We start from the raw sequence: 18,952 nt of genomic DNA on the forward strand, positions 1-18,952 counted from the left end.
TAATTTTTTTATTTTTTTGCTTAAATGCAAATGCATGTATTGGGACTAAAAATACTTTTTGCAATTGAATTCAATCATATTTTTGCAGCATTTGGCTTTTAAGGATTCTTTGTTTCCCTCCACTTTAACCCCTTCATCACCATGGGTTTTTCCATTTTTGAGTTTCCGTTGTTTTGCTCTCCTTTTTCCAAGAGCCTTAACTTGTTTATTTTTCCTTCAATATGGCCATGTGAGGGCTTGTGTTTTTTGCAGGATGAGTTGTACTTTTGACTCCAATGGTTTTAACATATATAGTATACTGAAAAACAGGAAAAAAATTAAAAGTGCAGTGAAATCGCAAAAAAAAGTGCAATTTCACAATTGTTTTTAGTTTTTTTTTTTTCCGTGTTAAATAAATTCTAAATCTGACCTGCCACTATGATTCTACAGGTCATTCCGAGTTCATAGATACCAAGCCAAAATTTTAAATCTGACTGGCAGGTGTGACCACGCCTCGGCTCCATCCACTTCAGCGCAGCTAATCTAAAGTGGCCTAAAAATGTCAGTAGTTGCAGTTTTTTACTCAACTCAGCATTGCAAAAAAAATTGCAACTTTTCAGATCTTTTATGACGCTTTTGTGACATAAAAGCTTTGTTGAGTGGTCCCCTTCGTCTTCTTTAGGTTTCTTTCCTGCAGCAGCAACATAATGAGTTTTGAGGGGAGCCCGTTCTCTTGTATAATTATTATAGATCATCAGATATTAGAGCACCTATTGTATTTTTATTTCAAGGTTGATAACAATAATTTTTCATGTAGAAATGTATTTGGCCTCTATTCAGATTAATGTGTGTCCCCTAATTCCCGATTCCAGGTACTCATGCGAGCTTTACGAGACTTCAATTTACCTAAGATAGTAACAGATGATGTCCCAATTTTCATGGGCCTGATCAGTGACCTGTTTCCTGCACTGGATGTACCAAGGAAGCGGGACCTTCCTTTTGAACAGATGGTTAAGCAGTCTATGCTCGAGCTTCACTTACAGCCCGAGGAGAGCTTTATTCTCAAAGTAAGAACTAAAATCAATTTATTTTTATTGCTTTCATTAAAATACGTACAGACAACCTGGCATAAACATGAAGGTTAACTTTTATTGTGTTTTCTAAAACTGTTCAAGGTTCAAAATCCTTATTAGCCTTTAGAGGGAATATGTCATCAAAAATGACCTATTGTTTAAAACAGGATTTTACCAAGTTTGGGCATTTTTTAAAATTATTATTTCATGTCACTATCTGTTTTTAAAAAATAGTTAAAGAAATGTGCAATTTTCACATTGGTCACTAGGTCTAATATTAGTATAAGAAATTTCAGCACTCAAAAGAAGTATATGCAGAAGAAATTTATTTGTACAACAGATTCTCCCAAAATTATATGATGTTTCGGTCCACAATCAGACCTTCATCAGACTGGGAACAAAAGACAGAAAAGCGTATAAAAAAAATGTATAAATTTATGACGAAAAACACCAGTTAACACAAGATTCACACTTCATATATGACAGAAGCATCGAAAATGTTGATAATATAACATAGTTACTTGTAACATGTTTAGTTGCATACAGGAAAAAAAAATAAAAAAATAAATTGGAGAAATTACCGGACCAAAGGAAGTATACGAGAATAATTAGTACCTAGAGGTATGGAGATATATGTAAGCATGGAAAGTCCATGGAAGGCAGCCACGATAAGTAGCAATATTCTCTGTAGAAATCTATAAGAGTATTAATAAAAGAATATTCAAGGAAATAAGCAAAAAAATTAAAAAATAAAATGTAAAAAATAAAATGAAATTTTTTTTTACATTTTGTCATCTATTTCATTTTTGTTCTTTCATTTCTTTTCATTTTTCTTGTTTTATTTTTTAATTTTTTTCCTTATTTCCTTGAATGTTCTTTTATTAATACTCTTATTTATTTCTACAGAGAATATTGCTAATTATCGTGGCTGCCTTCCATGGACTTTCCATGCTCACATATATCTCCATACCTCTAGGTACTAGTTATTCTCATATATTTCCTTTGGTCCGGTAATTTCTCCAAAATTTATTTTATTTTTTTTTCCTGTATGCAGCTAAACATGTTACAAGTAACTATGTTATATTATCAACATTTTAGATGCTTCTGTCATATATGAAGTGTGAACCTTGTGTTAACTGGGGTTTCTCATTTTTTGTCATATTTATACATTTATGATGAGTATCATCTTCCATTAGCCCTTGTAATATTGATTCTGAAACACAGTGGTTTTTATGTTTTTAATTGATTTTTTTGTGATTTTCTGTCTTTTGTTCCCAGTCTGATGAAGGTCTGAGTTGTAGACGGAAACGTCATATAATTTTGGGAGAATCTGTTGTACAAATAAATTTCATCTGCATATACTTCTTTTGAGTGCCGGAATTTCTTATACTATACGTTTTGAGGAGTGATATCCTTTTCCGTGCACCTCGAAGACGGAGTGACGTGTACTCTATTCCAAGGTGTAATATTAGACTCCTGCTTCCTGTAGGAATAGCAAAAGACTGACTCAGACCCTGTTTGTATAGATGCATTATCAGAACAAATTCTAATCTGAGCAAATGTTCTTGTGAAGAGTGGGGGAGAAGACGAGCTATAACTTCACCTATTGTGAATGGTGGATCCTTACATTGTAGTGGACAAGACACACAGTACTCAACAAGGGAGGGTGCTTGGATGGGATACCACTCCATAGTCCAATAAATGAAGTAAACCTTCTCACTCCAAATGTATGCATCTAAAAAGAAGATTCTTTAATATGTAGGCAATCAAAATTATGTATGTGACATTTCAGCAGTATCCGAAGAGCTTCATCAGCCATACTGGAGATGCATATCATCACAAATAATCAAATGTGTGGTGCTACCAGATGTAAAGCCATAGTCATAGCACTCTTGTTACCTTTAAGGGTCAGTTTTATCGTTTTATCTTTTGATGTCTTTTAGCTGTATTTACAGTATGTCTGATGAGGGTCTGAGGAGACAAAATGAAAAGTCTGTATTCTCAGATCTTCGTCAGACATGCTTTGTACTTTGTGTTTAATCTGGCAATGGACAAGGACTGTCTCCTTAAAACTTTTCTGGTGGCCTCTTGTTGAGCTGAGAAAACTTAATGTGAACCCGATAGCTGATACCTGCTGCCCGATCCCGGGGCCACATGTATCAAGCACTGGTTGTATGATCGATTCTCAGCCATAAAAGTTTGAGTCTGAAATGCTGCGACGTTTCAGAGAACATACTTTGTAAGCCTCCTGAGACTGAACAATGCTGGAGACTAGTTGGAGAGACGAGTCTTCAGTGGTTTCTCCATGCCTGCTGCCATAATTTGACAGGTGTCTGCCTATATGCCCCCCGTAGACATAGACATGTCAACTGTGGAAGCAGGCAGGAACATGCAACCTGTCTGACTAGTCTCCTGTGTGGCTTGACAACTTTTAAAGTATATTTTTCTCTGAAATGTCACAACAGAATCAAAAGTACCTAGCTCAGATCATACAACCAGTGCCTGATACATACCTGTATAGGGCACATATATCAGCTGTCAGGTTCACTTCAAGAGCTTCGATTTTGTAAGGAAACTAGTCCTGCCTGTCTTACTTCAGCAATGCTCCAAAGTGCAAGTTTACATAGTGATCTGGAAAAATTAAAATAACAAATTAAAAAAAAAAAATAGTAACATGAAAACCTGATTTAAGCTATAGATTATTTTCCGATGACGCATTCTGTTTAATGTGATCATACTTACCAGGGAAATTGTCCTTTTAGTTTCAGTAAATTTGTTTTAACCCCTTAACTCCCTGAGCTTTTTTCGGTTTTGCATTTTCGTTTTTCGCTCCCCTCATACCCAGAGGCATAACTTTTTTTTTTTATTTTTCCATCAATATGGCCGTGTGAGGGCTTGTTTTTTGTGGAAGGAGTTGTACTTTTGAACAACATCATTGGTTTTACCATGTCATGTACTAGAAAATGGGAAAAAAAAATCCAAGCGCAGTGAAATTGCAAAGAAAAAAAAAGTGCAATCCCACACTTGTTTTTTTGTTTGGATTTTTTAATTGGTTCATTAAATGCTAAAACTGACCTGTCATTATGATTCTCCAGGTCATTACTAGTTCATAGACACCAAACATGTCTAGATTCTTTTTTATCTAAATGGTGAAAAAAAATTCTAAACTTTGTTTAAAAAAAAAATTGTGCCATTTTCCGATACCCGTAGCGTCTCCATTTTTCGTGATCTGGGGTTGGGTGAGGGCTTATTTTTTGCGTGCCTAGCTGACGTTTTTAATGATACTATTTTGGTGCAGATATGATCTTGTAATCGTCAATTATTGCATTTTAATGCAATGTCGTGGTCACCAAAAAAATGTAATTTTGACATTTTGACTTTTTTTGTTACTACGCCGTTCAGCGATCAGGTTAATCCTTTTTTATTGATAGATTGGGCGATTTTTAAAGCGGCGATATCTAATGTGTGTATGTTTGATTTTATTTTTATTGTTTTATTTTGAATGGGGCGAAAAGGGGGATGATTTGAACTTTTTAATGTTTTTTTAATTTTTTTATTTTTAAAAACATTTTTTTTTACTTTTGGCATGCTTCAATAGTCTCCATGGGAGACTAGAAGCTGCCACAACTCGATCAACTGTGCTACATAGAGGCGATGGTCAGATCACCTGTATGTAGCAGAATTACTCCCTTGCTATGAGCACCGATCACTGGGTGGCGCTCACAGCAATCTGGCACTGACCACCATAGAGGTCTCCAGGAGACCTCCGATTGTCATGCCGACACACCGGTGACCCGTGATCATGTGACCCGGGTCACCAGTGTGCGTATTTCCGGCACCATTGCCGGAAGCGCTTGTTAAATGTCGCTGTCAGCGTTTGACAGCAGCATTTAACGGATTAATAGCCGCTGGTGGATCACGATTCCACCCGCGGTTATTGCGATTATCTCATAACCAAAAATCCTTGGTATAGCGAGCCAATCCAAAATCAGAAATTACCCTCTCTAATACAAGGAGCAGATGCCAACATTAGGACCGACTGTTGTAATACAAGGAGCAAATCTTCTGTGACTACAGTAAATATTAATGATGCATGAAGAGGGCACGTTCGCTCAGTCGGCACCATTATAGTCTATGGCCCCATTGGCGCATATGCCCGAATCCCATTTGCGGGGGGTTCAGATGTAAGCTCCGACGAAGGCACTGAATGGGTGCCTGAATGCAATGTGAAAGCACATTTTACAAAATAAGAGTTTGCATAGGAAAAGAAAGATCATAGCAACGAGCCATAATATTAACATCCCACACAGTTTCAAAGAACAATGCATGAAGATATTTGCAGAAGTGTATATTTAAAAAAAAAAATCAAATAGCATTTCTCCATTTTTTTCTGCACTTTAAAGTGCATGTGTCATGAAGACAAACCCTGTCTATGTTAGGTCCCCCACTCTAGGTGAAAATGCAGAGGCACGAAGTAGGGATGAGTGGACCCATGGACGGTCATATTCTGCAGAACTTGAATCCAAAGTTCAGTTCGGGTAAAAACACTTGACCTCAAAATCCATAGAAGCCAATGGAGACCTGAACTTTAGTGCTGTAAAATGGTCATAGTAAGGGCTAGGGGGCTGCAAAAGGAAGCAAAATGGTGGTAAGTGCAGGACATTTGCCCTGCAAACAAATGTGGATAGTGAAATTACTTTGAATAACATAGAATAAAAAATATAAAAAAATAATAATCTTGAACCAGGAGGCGGAGGTCAAAGTGGAGGAGTGGAGCAGTGCCTTGCATATGTAGTTTACTGTACTTGTTAATAAATAAATTAAAAATAATGACGTGGGGTCCCCCCCTATTTTTAATAACCAGCCAAGGGGAAGCAGACAGCTGTGAGGTTGTCTTATTATGCTGGGAAAGGGCCAATGTCCATGGACATTCCAAGCCTATTAATATCAGCCCCAAGCTGTCTGCTTTGTCTTTTTCTGGTTATCAAAAATGTGGGGACCCTAAAAAAAATGACGTGGGGACTCCCTATTTTTAATAATCAGCTAAGTCAAAGCAGACAGCTGAGGTCTGATATTAATAGGCTGGGAAGGTCCATGAATATTGGCCCCTTTCCAGGCTAATGAGACCAGCCCTCAGCCACCCCAGAAATGGCACATCCATTAGATGCACCAATTCTGGCACTTAACCTCATCTCTTCATGGTTACACTGGTGCGGTGGCAATTGGGGTAATAGTTTTTGGGGGTTGAAGTCAACTGTGTAATGTCAGCTGGCATCAAGCTCAGGGGTTAGTAAAGGAGAGGCATCTATCAGATAACCCCATTACGAACCCCGAATTTAAAAATGAAAAGGCACATACACAGGGAAAAATGCTGCAGTCGACATCGATTTCAGCATTTAGAAGGGAGGGTGAGGGAGGGGCTCCTTCTGCACTCCAATCGGCACCCTCGCAATGTCATTGCAGGGATTGATTGTTGCCATGGTGACCCGGTGTCGTCCTGACCAGGCTACAGCAAGCCTCTTAGATCATGCAATATTGTACCCATAAATTTGTATTTTTTATGTAAAAAAAAATTAATAAAAAAAACAACACATATCTAGTATTGCCACGTCCGGAACGACACACTGCATAAAACTGTCACACTAGTTAACCCCTTCAGTGAACACTATAAAAGAAATAAGTGAAAAGGGGCAAAAAATTATGCTTTTTCATCACGCCTCTGTACAGAAACTGGAATAAAATGCGAGAACGACGAATGTAAATAAATATAGTATCACCCAAAACGACTAAAACAAGCTGCCATAAAGTTATAGGTCTCAGAATAAAGCTATGCAATAATAATACACCATATTTTTTTTCTATAAGATAGTTTTATTTTGTAAAAGCGCCAAAACATAAAAAAATAAAAATGTGGTATCGCTGTAATCATACTGACTTGAAGAATAAAGATGCCTTATCAATTTTGCCACATGCAAAACGGCATAAAAAAAACAAAATGCAATTCCCGAATTGCTGTTTTTTGTTTATTCTTCCTCCCAAAAATTGGAATAAAAAACAATCAAAAAACTTTGTTCCTGAAAATGGTACCAATAAAAATGTAAACTTGTCCAGCAAAAATAAGCCCTCACATGACTCGGTCGGCAGAAATATGGAAAAATTAGAGCTCTCAAAATATGGTTATTTTTGCAATAAAAAGCATTTTTTAGTGTGTGACAACAGCCAAACGTAAAAAATATAAATCTGGTATCCCTGTAAATGCACCGACCTGAAGAATAAAGTTGTCTAACCAATAGTACCGGTAGAGGAATAGTGTAAAAAAATAAATAAAAACAATTTTCACCTGCTGTTGATTTGTTCATTCTGCCTCACAAAGATTGCACTAAGGCTCAGCTCACAATTATCCTGCTCTCTATGCCGAGTGCTTATATCAGGGTTTCCGTGTAAATCTCTGAAATACGTGATTCAGATGGAACCCATGGCAGAAGATTCCCTATAATGAGGCAGATGGATTGAGGCACTGCAGACACTGTCTGGCCTATGATCCGGCAGTGTCCATCTCTTTAACCATGTGTAAAAGTGCAGTCCATCACAGTTTTGTGCACTTCTGGCCAGATGGACAACGCTGAACAGAGGCCAGATGGAGTCAAGAGTAACTCTGCTGCCTCATTATTACAGTGCCTAAACCAAATTTAGTGTCCACATGTTTGGCATTTCTGTAGCAATGAGAGCCCGCCTAATTTACGCATGCGTGTCTCCAGAAGCACAACTGTGTATGACAAGCTTGGCACTACAACATTCCTGGCGCTACAATGGGATTTTTCCAGAAACAAGCTGCAGTGGATGCTGCTAAGTGAAAGTTGCAAACACCCATGAAGTTAAAGTTGTCACTATACCTGAAGATATATATAGAAAGGGCTATTATTTAAAAAATGGGGTCACTTGAGGGAAGATGCTGCTCTTCTAGCACTTAGGGGCTCTGTATATGGAGTCCGCAAACTATTCTAGGAAAATCTGCATTCCAGGAGGCAAATAGCGCTCGGTTCCTCCCGAGTCTTGCAATATGGCTAAACAGTACTGTACAGCCACATGTGGGGTATTTTTGCATTCAGCAGAAATTGTGGGACAAATTTTGGTGCCATTTTTATTCATTTTCTCACGTGAAAATATAAAAACTGGGGCTAAAACAAAATTTCGGTTATAAAAATGCAATTATGTTTTCTTCACAGCCCAATGGTATAAAATTCTGTAACATACCTGTGGTGTCAATATGATCACTGCAATGAATTCATTGAGAGGTGTAGTTTGTAACATGGGGTCACTTATGGGGAGATCTACTGTTCTGGCACCTCAGGGACACTTCCCCCCTTTTGTGCTTTGCACTGTGCCTCAAAAGTAGTTATCGACCACATATGGGATGTCGTTGTACTCAGGAGAAATTGAAAATAAATTTTGGGGTCCATTTTTTCCTGCTATCCTAGTAAAAATAAAAAAAATGGTGCTAAAACAACAGTTTTGTGGGAATTTTTTTTTTTTATTTTCCAGATCAGCGATGTAAATTTCTGTGAACCACCTGTGTGTTTAAGGTGCTCACCACACATCTAGATAAATTCTTCTATCTTTGTAAAAATGAAAAATTTGGGGCTAAAAGAACATTTTTGTGGGAAAAGTATGATTTTTTTATTTTCACGGCTCTACGTTATAAACTTCTATGAAGCACCTGGGGTTTCAATGTGCTCACAACACATCTGGATAAGTTCATTGAGGGGTCTAGTTTCCAAAATAATTTCCAAAATGGGGTCACTCATGGGGGTGGGTTTCACTGTTTAGTCGCATATGGGGCTTTCCAAATGTGACATGGCGTCCTCTCTCGATTCCAGCCAATTTTGCGCTCAGAAAGTCAAACTGTGCTTCTTCCTTTCTGAGCACTGTCGTGCGCACAAACAGTACTTTCCCTTAAACATATGGGTACTGGTGTAATCAGGAGAAATTGCAAAATAAATTTTGTATTCCATTTGCTCTTGTTACCATTGTGAAAACAAAAATTGGGTCTAAAATAAAATTTTAGTGAAAAAAAAGTTAAATGATCATTTTTTTCCTTCCACATTATATTAATTCCTGTGAAGCACCTGAAGGGTTAAAAAACTTCTTGAATGTGGTTTTGAGCACCTTGAGGGGTGTAATTTTTAGAATGGTGTCATTTTTAGGTATTTTTTGTTATAAAGTCACTTCAAATGTGATGTGGTCAGGTCATTAATAGAAATGGTTTTGCAAATTTTGCTGAAAAAATGAGAAATCGCTGATCAACTTTTAACCTTTCTAACTTCCTATAAAAAAAGTGTTTAAAAAATTGTGCTGATGTAAAGTAGACATGTGGAAAATTTTGTTTATTAACTATTTATGTGACATAACTCTCTTGTTTCAAGGCATGAAAATTAAAAGTTTGCAAATTGTAAAGTTTTCAAAACTTTACAATTTTTCTTTTCACAAATAAACTCGTCATATCAAACAAACTATATCACTACCATGAAGTTGAGAAAGCAAAGCAGTCTTTGAATCAGTGGGATCTGTTGAAACATTCCTAAGTTATTACCACATAAAGTAACACTGGTCAAAATTAAAAAAATTTGGCCTGTTTATGAAGGTGAAAACAGGCTTGGGTGGTAAAGGGGTTAGGGAAGATGAAACAACCCCTTTAAGATATCTATTTTTATAAGGTGAAAACAGGCCAGGCTTGGGTTGTGAAGGGGTTAATGGGCTGGAAAGGTCCATGGATATTTTCCCCTTCCCAACATAATAAGACCAGCTCATACCTGTCTGTTTTCTCTTGGCTGGTTGTTAAAAATAGGGAGGACCCCACATCTTTGCTTTAAATTTATTTGTTTTACACTGTCCCAACACTAGTCAGAGCACAGTGGCGGGCGCCAACACTTGACATGACTGTGATGGCTGCGGAAATGCCCAGAGCCTAAAAGCTTGTTGATTGGTTGATTGATTGCTGCAGCCTTTCAACAAACTTTATTTGGCACCTAAACCAAATGGTAAAACGGACTTCTAGGAAAAAGTTCGTGTTCGAAGTTCAGCGCCAGACTACACAGGGGTGCATGCTACTCAAATTAATTAATTGGCACAAACCTCTTACTACAAATGAGCTTTTGGTGCATTTTTGATGCTGTATATTTTTGCTGCATAAAAAAAATCCATTTTCCTGGAACTATAAGATGCTGCGTTTTTGATGCAGTAAAAACACACAGCCTAAAAAAAATACCAAAAGCTCATTTGTGGGAAGAGGTTCATGCCAATTAATGAATTTGAGTAGTGTGTACCCCTGTGCAAAGCATCAGAATTGCAGTAACATTTCTGGCAAAAAAAAACGCTCGTAAAATTCGTTAATCTAGCTTAACCCATTTAGGTTGAATTGCTCCAAAATAGCATGAAAATGGCAAAAATTGCAACATTTTTGCTTTACTTCGCCCTTTTGTGGCATAGCAGCTTTGATTAATCAACCCCAAAGCATATTAGAAAGTTTTATTTAAATAATAATTAAACTTTATTAGTGTAAAACTGGAAGAGGAAGGTTCCTTTTAGAAGGAATAGTTGGGTTGGTGCAATTCTGATGTACAATATAATGTAAAGTGTAGAAATGTGTCATACTTAATACAGTATATGCAGTAATAGCTTTACATAGAATATGTCTTCATTTAGGTGGTTCAGCTGGAGGAGTTACTAGCTGTGCGACACTCTGTCTTTGTGGTCGGAAATGCAGGAACAGGAAAGAGCAAGGTAGGAGAATAAAACAATTGTGTTGACAAAAGGATGGTGAATTTATCTTTCCCTCTATGCATCAAGAGAATCTTTGCCAATTTGTACAATGCCTGTCATTTTTCTAAAAATAAAAAAGCAGGTGGCTCCCTTAATTTTCCATGTACTTTGTTATTCTAATGTGCAAGGAGCCCAAGGAAGCCTAAAAGTGGGGAAATTCTGGTATTAGGTGTATTGGCGCAAAAAAAAAATTGAGAATTTTTGACAATTTGTTACAGGCACATCGCTTTTTTTGTTCAAGACTGGCTTATGAAAGGCTAGACCTAATAAAGTCATAATTTGTCTTTGAATTTTTCCCCAAAAAGTTCACTCATTTGGCGAATCATAGGGGCCAAAAACTTTTTTTTTATTAAAAAGATGTTTGATATATTTTGTACTCTTATATAACTTGTCCAATTGGAAAGATAATTTATGTCCACATTATTTTATATATTGGGTAGGAAGCTTTTACAGTTTTTATTTTCTTTTTAGATTTAAGGACCTGAGTAGTTAACCAATTGATATTTGGATGGCTTAAAAAATCAATTTTATTAAAATTGCTTCAGTTTTCTGCTTAAGCGAACAATTACAATTTATACCTTAAGCTATTTTAATTTCAAATAAATTGACCTTAAAAAAAAGAAAACCTAACCTGCAATTTGTGACTTCATTCGAGATCTGGCTTTGTGACAGTTATTTGTAGAATTTCTTTTCTTGCACACATACAATACTTCTGCACTTATTCTCTTTCATCACAACTAATTACACTATAGTCTGTATAACTTAATTGCTTCCATTTTTCTCCGAATGTCTTCGTAATTACTGATGATTTATATCCGGAAACTATTCGGAAATAATGAAATGCGTAGGAAAATATAGCATTAATATGAACTTTTCTACCTAAATTGTATTTTTTTATGTTTTCAGGTATTAAAGACACTAAACCGGACGTATATTAACCGCAAACAAAAACCAGTCTGGAATGATTTAAACCCAAAAGCGGTCACCACGGATGAACTCTTTGGCTTTATCCATCCCAGCACACGAGAATGGAAAGATGGTGGTTACCTTTTTAATAGATCATTTTATAATAAATATTTTTATGATTATCAATCTGTTTGTTTAGTGTTGTGGTGAGTCAATATTAGATTTGATGCAAATCGATTTGCAGGACCTTGGACAGCAACCAGTTCGTTAAGCTGTGGTCGCTGGGTAGGAGCTCGTGAAATGTCCTCTACCTCCCAGCATCTACGGTTCTTTATTTCATTAGCCAGTCTAGCACAATGTTACCCTGCAACAATGATGCCGCCGGCTAATCAATAGAAGAGCTGCTGATGCAGTCAGGTAAGATGCGGTTCTCAGAGCTCCTATCTAGTAACCATAGGTTACTAACATGACTGATGGACTCGACCCTGCGAATTGATTTGCACCAACGCTTCTCAACATCTGAAGTCCTCTCTGCCAGATGCTATACTGTACATGTACAGCATGATTATTGCGCTGTCAGAATATTGTGTCTGTAAGATCAACAAGAATAAATAAGTTGCTAATTTTTAGGGATTTGTCCATAAGTAACTGTTGAGAAGGTGGTGTAACACCCCACTGAAGACCCCTGTTGTTTAATGTGTGAAAAATGTACTGAATTAAATGTTTTTATCCTCCTGGAGGCTGCAGTTCCTGTTAGTCAGAGACGACAGTGTTACCTATAACGCTGTCCCATAGTTGGGGAGAAGTGATAGGGACCTGTTTGTTAGTTTCTGGTTTGCAGTCAGTTGGCAGTGAACTAGAGAAGATATAGGACTCCCAGAGCTGTATCTGCGTGTGCTGAAGACAGTATTGCAAAGAAGTAGCAAGCCTTACAACTGACAAGCAACAGAGACTGTAGGATCACTTCTCAGCAATGCAAGTTGGGAAATCTAATAGAAGAGTTTCTGAGTGCAGGGGAAGTGTTAGCCAGACCTGGAGATCTGCAGTGAAGAAATATGGGGTCAGACAGGCTAGGGAACTTCCGTACAGTGGTGACTAGAGCTCCCTTACTCTCTTCACACAGAGTGCAGTTAGGGTGCAGTGGTCGCAGCATAACTCGCTGGCCCTGTACCAGGAAGACTGAGATCTCCAGCGTAGTCTGCTGTTCGCCAGCAACATTCACCACAAGCTATGTGCCGCTGTATATAACTGCTCATATGTGCCGCTGTCTTGCAAGATAGAAAAAAATGTACCTGCTACTTTCTATATATAGGTTCAACACTTAGTAAAGAAGAGTTTGTTTTTCTAAAACTGTCTGGCTTATTATCCATGAATGTGAAGGATCGCGAGCTCCACTGTGACACGGCAGAGTTCACCTTGAGAGTGGCGTTTATGGTAAAGAACTTTAGTGTACACACCCAGGGACCCATCTGTTTGGTGTTTATGGCTTTCGAAGTAAACCTCCGCCAGGGAAGTTCCTTACACATATATGCGCATCACCATTACTCATTGCCGATTGGTGAAACAGAGATGGCCAAATGTAGTGGTATTAATAGGTTACAAATTGTTATGGTGGTCCAACCTATTTAAAGAGAACCTGGCATGTAAAAAAATGCTATTAATCTGCAGATATGGGATTAATATGAAGGTTATTAGCGTTCCGAAGCTGCCCAGCACATGAACTGAGAGCCCCGCTGCTGGGAGGAAATGAAATGTATTCCTGCCAGCAGCCTAGAGCTTTCAGTCATAGAGGTGCGACCGGCGCAGCTTTAGTCACCATTCAGTGCATCGTGAGAAGCGGCTGTAACCGCGTCCTGGCAGTGACTGATAGCCAGCTCAGCATTAGAGCACTGAGTGGTGACTGAAGCCACACCCCTATGACTGAAAGCCCAAGGCTGCTGGGAGGAAAAAGTTAATTTCCTCCCAGTAGCCAAGCTCTCAGTTCGGGCATCGAGCATCTTCAGAACGCTAATAACCTGCAGGTTAACCATATATCTGCAGGTTAATAGCATTTTTTACATGACCGGTTCAATTTAAATGCTCAGCCCATAATACATTTATATTACACAGACTTTACCGTAAGCACGTTCATGGTGGATTTTCTTTTGAACTGAAACCACTATTACTTTTGGGAGTTAATACATTTTAGGGGCACTATGTACACTCTTCTACAGTTCAATCTGCCACTTTGACATTTACATTTTATTTTTTAGGTCTCTTCTCGAATCTTATGAGAGAACAGGCAAACATAACTCACGAGGGTCCAAAATGGATCGTGCTTGATGGAGACATTGATCCCATGTGGATTGAATCACTGAACACCGTAATGGATGACAATAAGGTGAAATTAAAAAAAAAAGTTTGAAAATATATACGGTAAATATCACTGATGCAGTCCGTATTGGAGAAAGCTTTTTTGAACTCTGTTTGCCTCCAGTTTTTAGACATTAATAAACATATACATATATAATTTACTGCATCCTTCATTGTGTTCTATTAATGTATGTTTCAGTGCAATTTTATGCAAATGAAGCAGAAAGAGATGACAAGCTAGAGAGTAAGTCAGTGTAAGAGGTCACATAACTTATATGTAATTTTTTTTTTTTTCTTTATGAAGGTCCTGACACTCGCAAGCAATGAGAGGATCCCTCTGACTCCTGCAATGCGTTTAGTTTTTGAAATTCATCATTTAAAGACCGCAACGCCAGCCACTGTTTCCAGAGCAGGAATTCTCTATGTCAATCCCCAGGATCTGGGATGGAATCCGTAAGTAACATATTAAGGTAGTCATCCTTCTAAGTAAAATGATATTTAAAAAAAGCCACAAAGTGACACGAGAAATTAATTTCCTGCATTATGTTTTAGGCCTCATATGGTTCAGATTAAAAACATTACTATAGTGTTGTTAAAATGATTGTCTGCGAGTGCTGTTTTTTTTTTCACTGGGTCATAACTGACCTTTTTATATGAAAACTATTACATTTTTAATTGTTCTTTTTCCAAAAGTGACTTAATTAAAGTACATTAGTTACTAAGTGGAAAATAGAAGGGTTAGCAGGAGCAAAATTATTCTTTCCATCAACTTCACGGACAGCTATTAGAAAAGCCTGTTCTTTAGGGCTGTGTAGTTATTCTGACAGGTTATCTGAGGTTGTAACCACCGTCTTTTATCTGACTCCTGTTAGATACGTGACCAGCTGGATAGATACCAGAAATAGCCAAACCGAAAAAGCTAATCTCACCATCCTCTTTGACAAGTATGTGCCTCCATGCCTGGAGCAGTTCAGAGCTGGGCCTATTAAAACCATAACCCCTATTTCAGAGAACAGCATGGTTCAGGTAAGAAAGTTTTCTCTATAAAGGAATGTGCACACGTTAAGTATTTATTGCATTTTGTCGCGTTTTTTTTTCTCGTGGAGATTTGACACAAAAACTGAAGCATTTCCTAATAGTAAAGTGAATGAGATTCCTGAAGTCTAATGCACACTTACCATATTTTTCGGACTATAAGACGCACTAGACCATTAGATGAACCCCAAATTTTCAGAAAGAAAATAGGGGAAAAAAAATTAATGTGTCAAATGGGGGTCCATCTTACAGTCCGAATTCAGCTTACTGGGGAGGGGGGGATCGGCAGCGCTGGTGGAGCATGGTCACAGGGGGTGTCCGGTGATATGACTCCCATGCCAGACTGGTGCAGCAGGTTGGGCGGTGCTAGTGGTGCAGGGGCTCCGCTGACATTTTCTGAAAGCCCGGGGCCCCCCGCATATCCTTTGCTGTATTGCGGTGGACTCCGGAAAATCCCATCCAAGGCTGGTGCGGCAGGTTCGGCGGTGATCTGTGGTGCGGGGGGCTCTGACCGCACTTTGTGAAAGCCCAGAGGCCCCCCGCACAACTATTGCTGTGATGTGGTGGCCTCTGGGAAAATGGTCGCCTGTAGTGGCGCATGCTCAGATTGAGATCTCGGTGCAGAGAGCTCGTCTCCCGAGATCTCGTTAACGAAATCTCAATCTGAGTATGCGCCTCCCCGGCGACCATTTTCCCAGATGCCACCGCATCGCAGCAATGAATGTGCGGCGGGCCTCCGGGCTTTCACAAAATGCCCCCCACACTACAGAGCACCGCCAAACCTGCCGCACCAGCCTGGGAAGAAGGGAATGTGATCATCACCCTGCAGCATCGGACCAGAATCGCCCGACCCCTGCTGCCGCCACACTACTTGTAAGTATATTCCAACTATAAGATGCACCCCCATTTTCCCCTAAAAATTTTTGGGAAAAAAGTGCGTCTTATAGTCCGAAAAATACGGTAGTTTCAAATCAATTCTTTCAGAGTTTTTTTGGAGCTTTTTTCATCCATTTAAATGCATGAGGGAAAAGATATGTAAGAAAAACACATCACAAACCCGCATTTTATGCTGCGTTTTTCCTGCCAAGAGACATGTTTTTGGTGCAAAGAAGTCTGCAGTAAATACTTAACGTGTGCACATACCCTAAGGTATCTAATTTTTTCATCCATGTGCTGTCATTTTTTTAAATCATCATCTTTATAGGAATTTATTTTGTACCATTTTTATTGCATTGCATGGCACAATTTATATATGGCAAGCGAAAAATGTCACTTGTAACCAGAATTATAGCTGTGGTCAAGACTTAGAAGTTTAGCTACTGCTTTCTGTATGCTGTATATCTACACCTGCACTAAACCGGAAGCATAGGACCACTGAGCAGCTTCATTGATGCCTGAAGCTTTGCAGTGGTCCTCTGTGTATGGCTAAGAATAAGACTTGTATACAAGAAGCTTTCACTATGCGTCCTCACTCAAGATGTTGTGTGTGTGTTTGTGCTTCTTATGTCTGAACTGCGCACCCAATCTGCTTACAATTAAAAGGAACCGAAAATAGTGATAAACCTTCAGTTATTCCATTTTTTTATGTAATTGTCATCCCCAATACCATCTTTCCTTGGTTTTTCCAGCAGATTATATAAACCTTACCTGTATATTGTAGTTGCAGTTTACAAACCCATCATGTATATACCTGCCATGCCAATGGAGACTACTGATGGGGGGAGCAACTTTTTGATTATCTGTGGGAAAGTCCATAAGGCTAAAGAACTCTCAATCCCTTAGACTCTGCTCCCTGGTTTAGCTCCATGCCAAATCCGTTAGTCACACCTTAGGTCCTACCGCCAGTGGGCCCTTATTGCAATAAACTCATTTTACCCATATATCACACAATATAATGCAGCATTTATGGCATGAGCAAGTTTATGAACAAGGGTAGTTTTACACATAACATAATAAGTGATTAGTCATGTGTCATATTTCACATAATACAGTCATTATCCTTGAAATTTAAAGGGAATCTGTCAGAAGGATTTCACAACTCAAACTCTTTGAAAGAAAAGTCCATCAATACATTTACATGGTGTGACAGTCTGATCCTTCATTTCTGAGAAATCAGTGTTTGAATTGCTTTGTAAGTGAGGCTGTAGACATGAAGCCTATGTCACTCCAGCTATATTCCCCACCCAGTGCCTTCCCCTCCTGCTTGACTGACAGTTTCTTTGCCTGAAATCACACAACATTGAGGCTGAGCATCATAAAGGAGATGGGAATAGAGCTGGAGTGACAGATGCTTTAGATCTACCATATCCATTTACATATAAATACCAGCGCTGATTTCTGAGTAACAGAGGAACATTCTCTTATGTAAAGGTATTGCGGGGTTTGTCTTTGGATGAGCTATAGGCACATAGAAATAGTTTGGAGTGTGAAATCCTGTTGACATTTACTTTAAAACCATTACCATACAGCTAACCTCCACAGTCTGTGTATTGCTCTTTGATATCTTTATGGCTAAGGTGCCTTACAATCAAAATGAGAAAATGACTCTGTACATAAATATAACTAAACTAGATGGAGGCCCGATGCTATCGCATCGGGAGGGCGGTAATGTCACGATGGGGGCAGGCTTTGCAGTGTTGAGAATCTCTCCCCCCATGTGCTCACCCACCTATCCACTCTCTCTTTCCCCATGTGCTGACTTCTCCCGTCTGTGCTCTCTTCTTTGACCTGTCTACCCCATGTGCTATCCCCCTTGTCTGCTGTCTCTCTCCTTCCTGTGCTGTGTTCTCCCCTCATGTGCTGTCCCGTTTGAGCTGTCTCCCCCCTGTGCTCTGTCTCTCTCACCCCTGTGTCTGACCGTGTACAGAACATACCACAGCTCCTGGGCAGAGAAGGAAGCAAAAGACAATACTGACATTACAGCAGGAGATCGCAGAGGATTCATTTTGTGAGGTAAAATCTTGTTTAAAAACAGTCAGTTAAATATTTTACCTCACAAAATGAATCCACTGTGATCCCCTGCTGTAATGTCAGTATTGTCTTTTGCTTCCTCCCCTGACCAGGAGATGTGGTATGCTCCGTACATGGTCAGACACAGACAATTTTTAAAATGAATTTTCGTTCGTGGGAAAACCCCTTTAATGCAACCGGCTTCCTCTGGCTATAGACACATTGCACATCTGCCGCCGGGATCAGCAGAAAGATTCCCTGCGCCTGCGCAGAATTTGCACAGGAGCAGTACGACGGTGTTCCCCTGGTGGTACCGCGCAAGAGGCTGTGTGAGAGTGTGAGTGGTGCGTACGGCGTATAGAGTGTGTGTGTGTGTTGTGCGAAGGTGTTCCGCTGGTGGTACCGCGCAATATGTTGGTACCAGCAGCAGTTTCCATATTGAGACACCCTTCACTTGGGTGTCCCAATATGGCGGTCGGTGAACTTCCTCCACTTGGAATTCTGGGATACGGTGACATCTGGACAGAACAGGAAATAAAAACATTACAAGGCAATTATATGAATAGAAATTTTTTCTTAGATGTTTTTTCACTTTTGACAAAATAGCTATTGCTTTTCTGTAAGATACATATTAGTGTTGTTTTCTATACATTTACTATATTATTAACCATTTATTACAGACTCTGTGTTCTCTTCTCGATTGCCTGTTGACCCCAGAGAATGTTCCTCCTGACTCATCCCGAGACCTGTACGAATTATATTTTGTCTTTGCCTGTATCTGGGCATTTGGCGGGGCCCTACACAAAGACCAGGTTTGTTGTGACACTTTGACTGATGAT

General features: G+C 39.0%; 1 protein-coding gene across 1 annotated transcript in view; it reads left to right on the forward strand.

Annotated features, from left to right (window-relative positions):
• The window catches only part of DNAH11 (dynein axonemal heavy chain 11), a 395,178-nt gene that overhangs the window by 214,902 nt on the left and 161,324 nt on the right, over positions 1–18,952 (forward strand). The window contains exons 39-45 of the mRNA XM_073581471.1: positions 852–1,046; positions 10,755–10,832; positions 11,778–11,926; positions 14,019–14,157; positions 14,434–14,582; positions 15,002–15,155; positions 18,794–18,925. Of these exons, the coding sequence (XP_073437572.1) occupies positions 852–1,046; positions 10,755–10,832; positions 11,778–11,926; positions 14,019–14,157; positions 14,434–14,582; positions 15,002–15,155; positions 18,794–18,925 (996 nt within the window). The remainder of the gene's footprint in view (positions 1–851; positions 1,047–10,754; positions 10,833–11,777; positions 11,927–14,018; positions 14,158–14,433; positions 14,583–15,001; positions 15,156–18,793; positions 18,926–18,952) is intronic.

This window comes from Dendrobates tinctorius, unplaced genomic scaffold, assembly GCF_039654945.1.
Source record: "Dendrobates tinctorius isolate UK_male_01 unplaced genomic scaffold, ASM3965494v1 ptg000070l, whole genome shotgun sequence".
Lineage (NCBI taxonomy): Eukaryota > Metazoa > Chordata > Amphibia > Anura > Dendrobatidae > Dendrobates > Dendrobates tinctorius.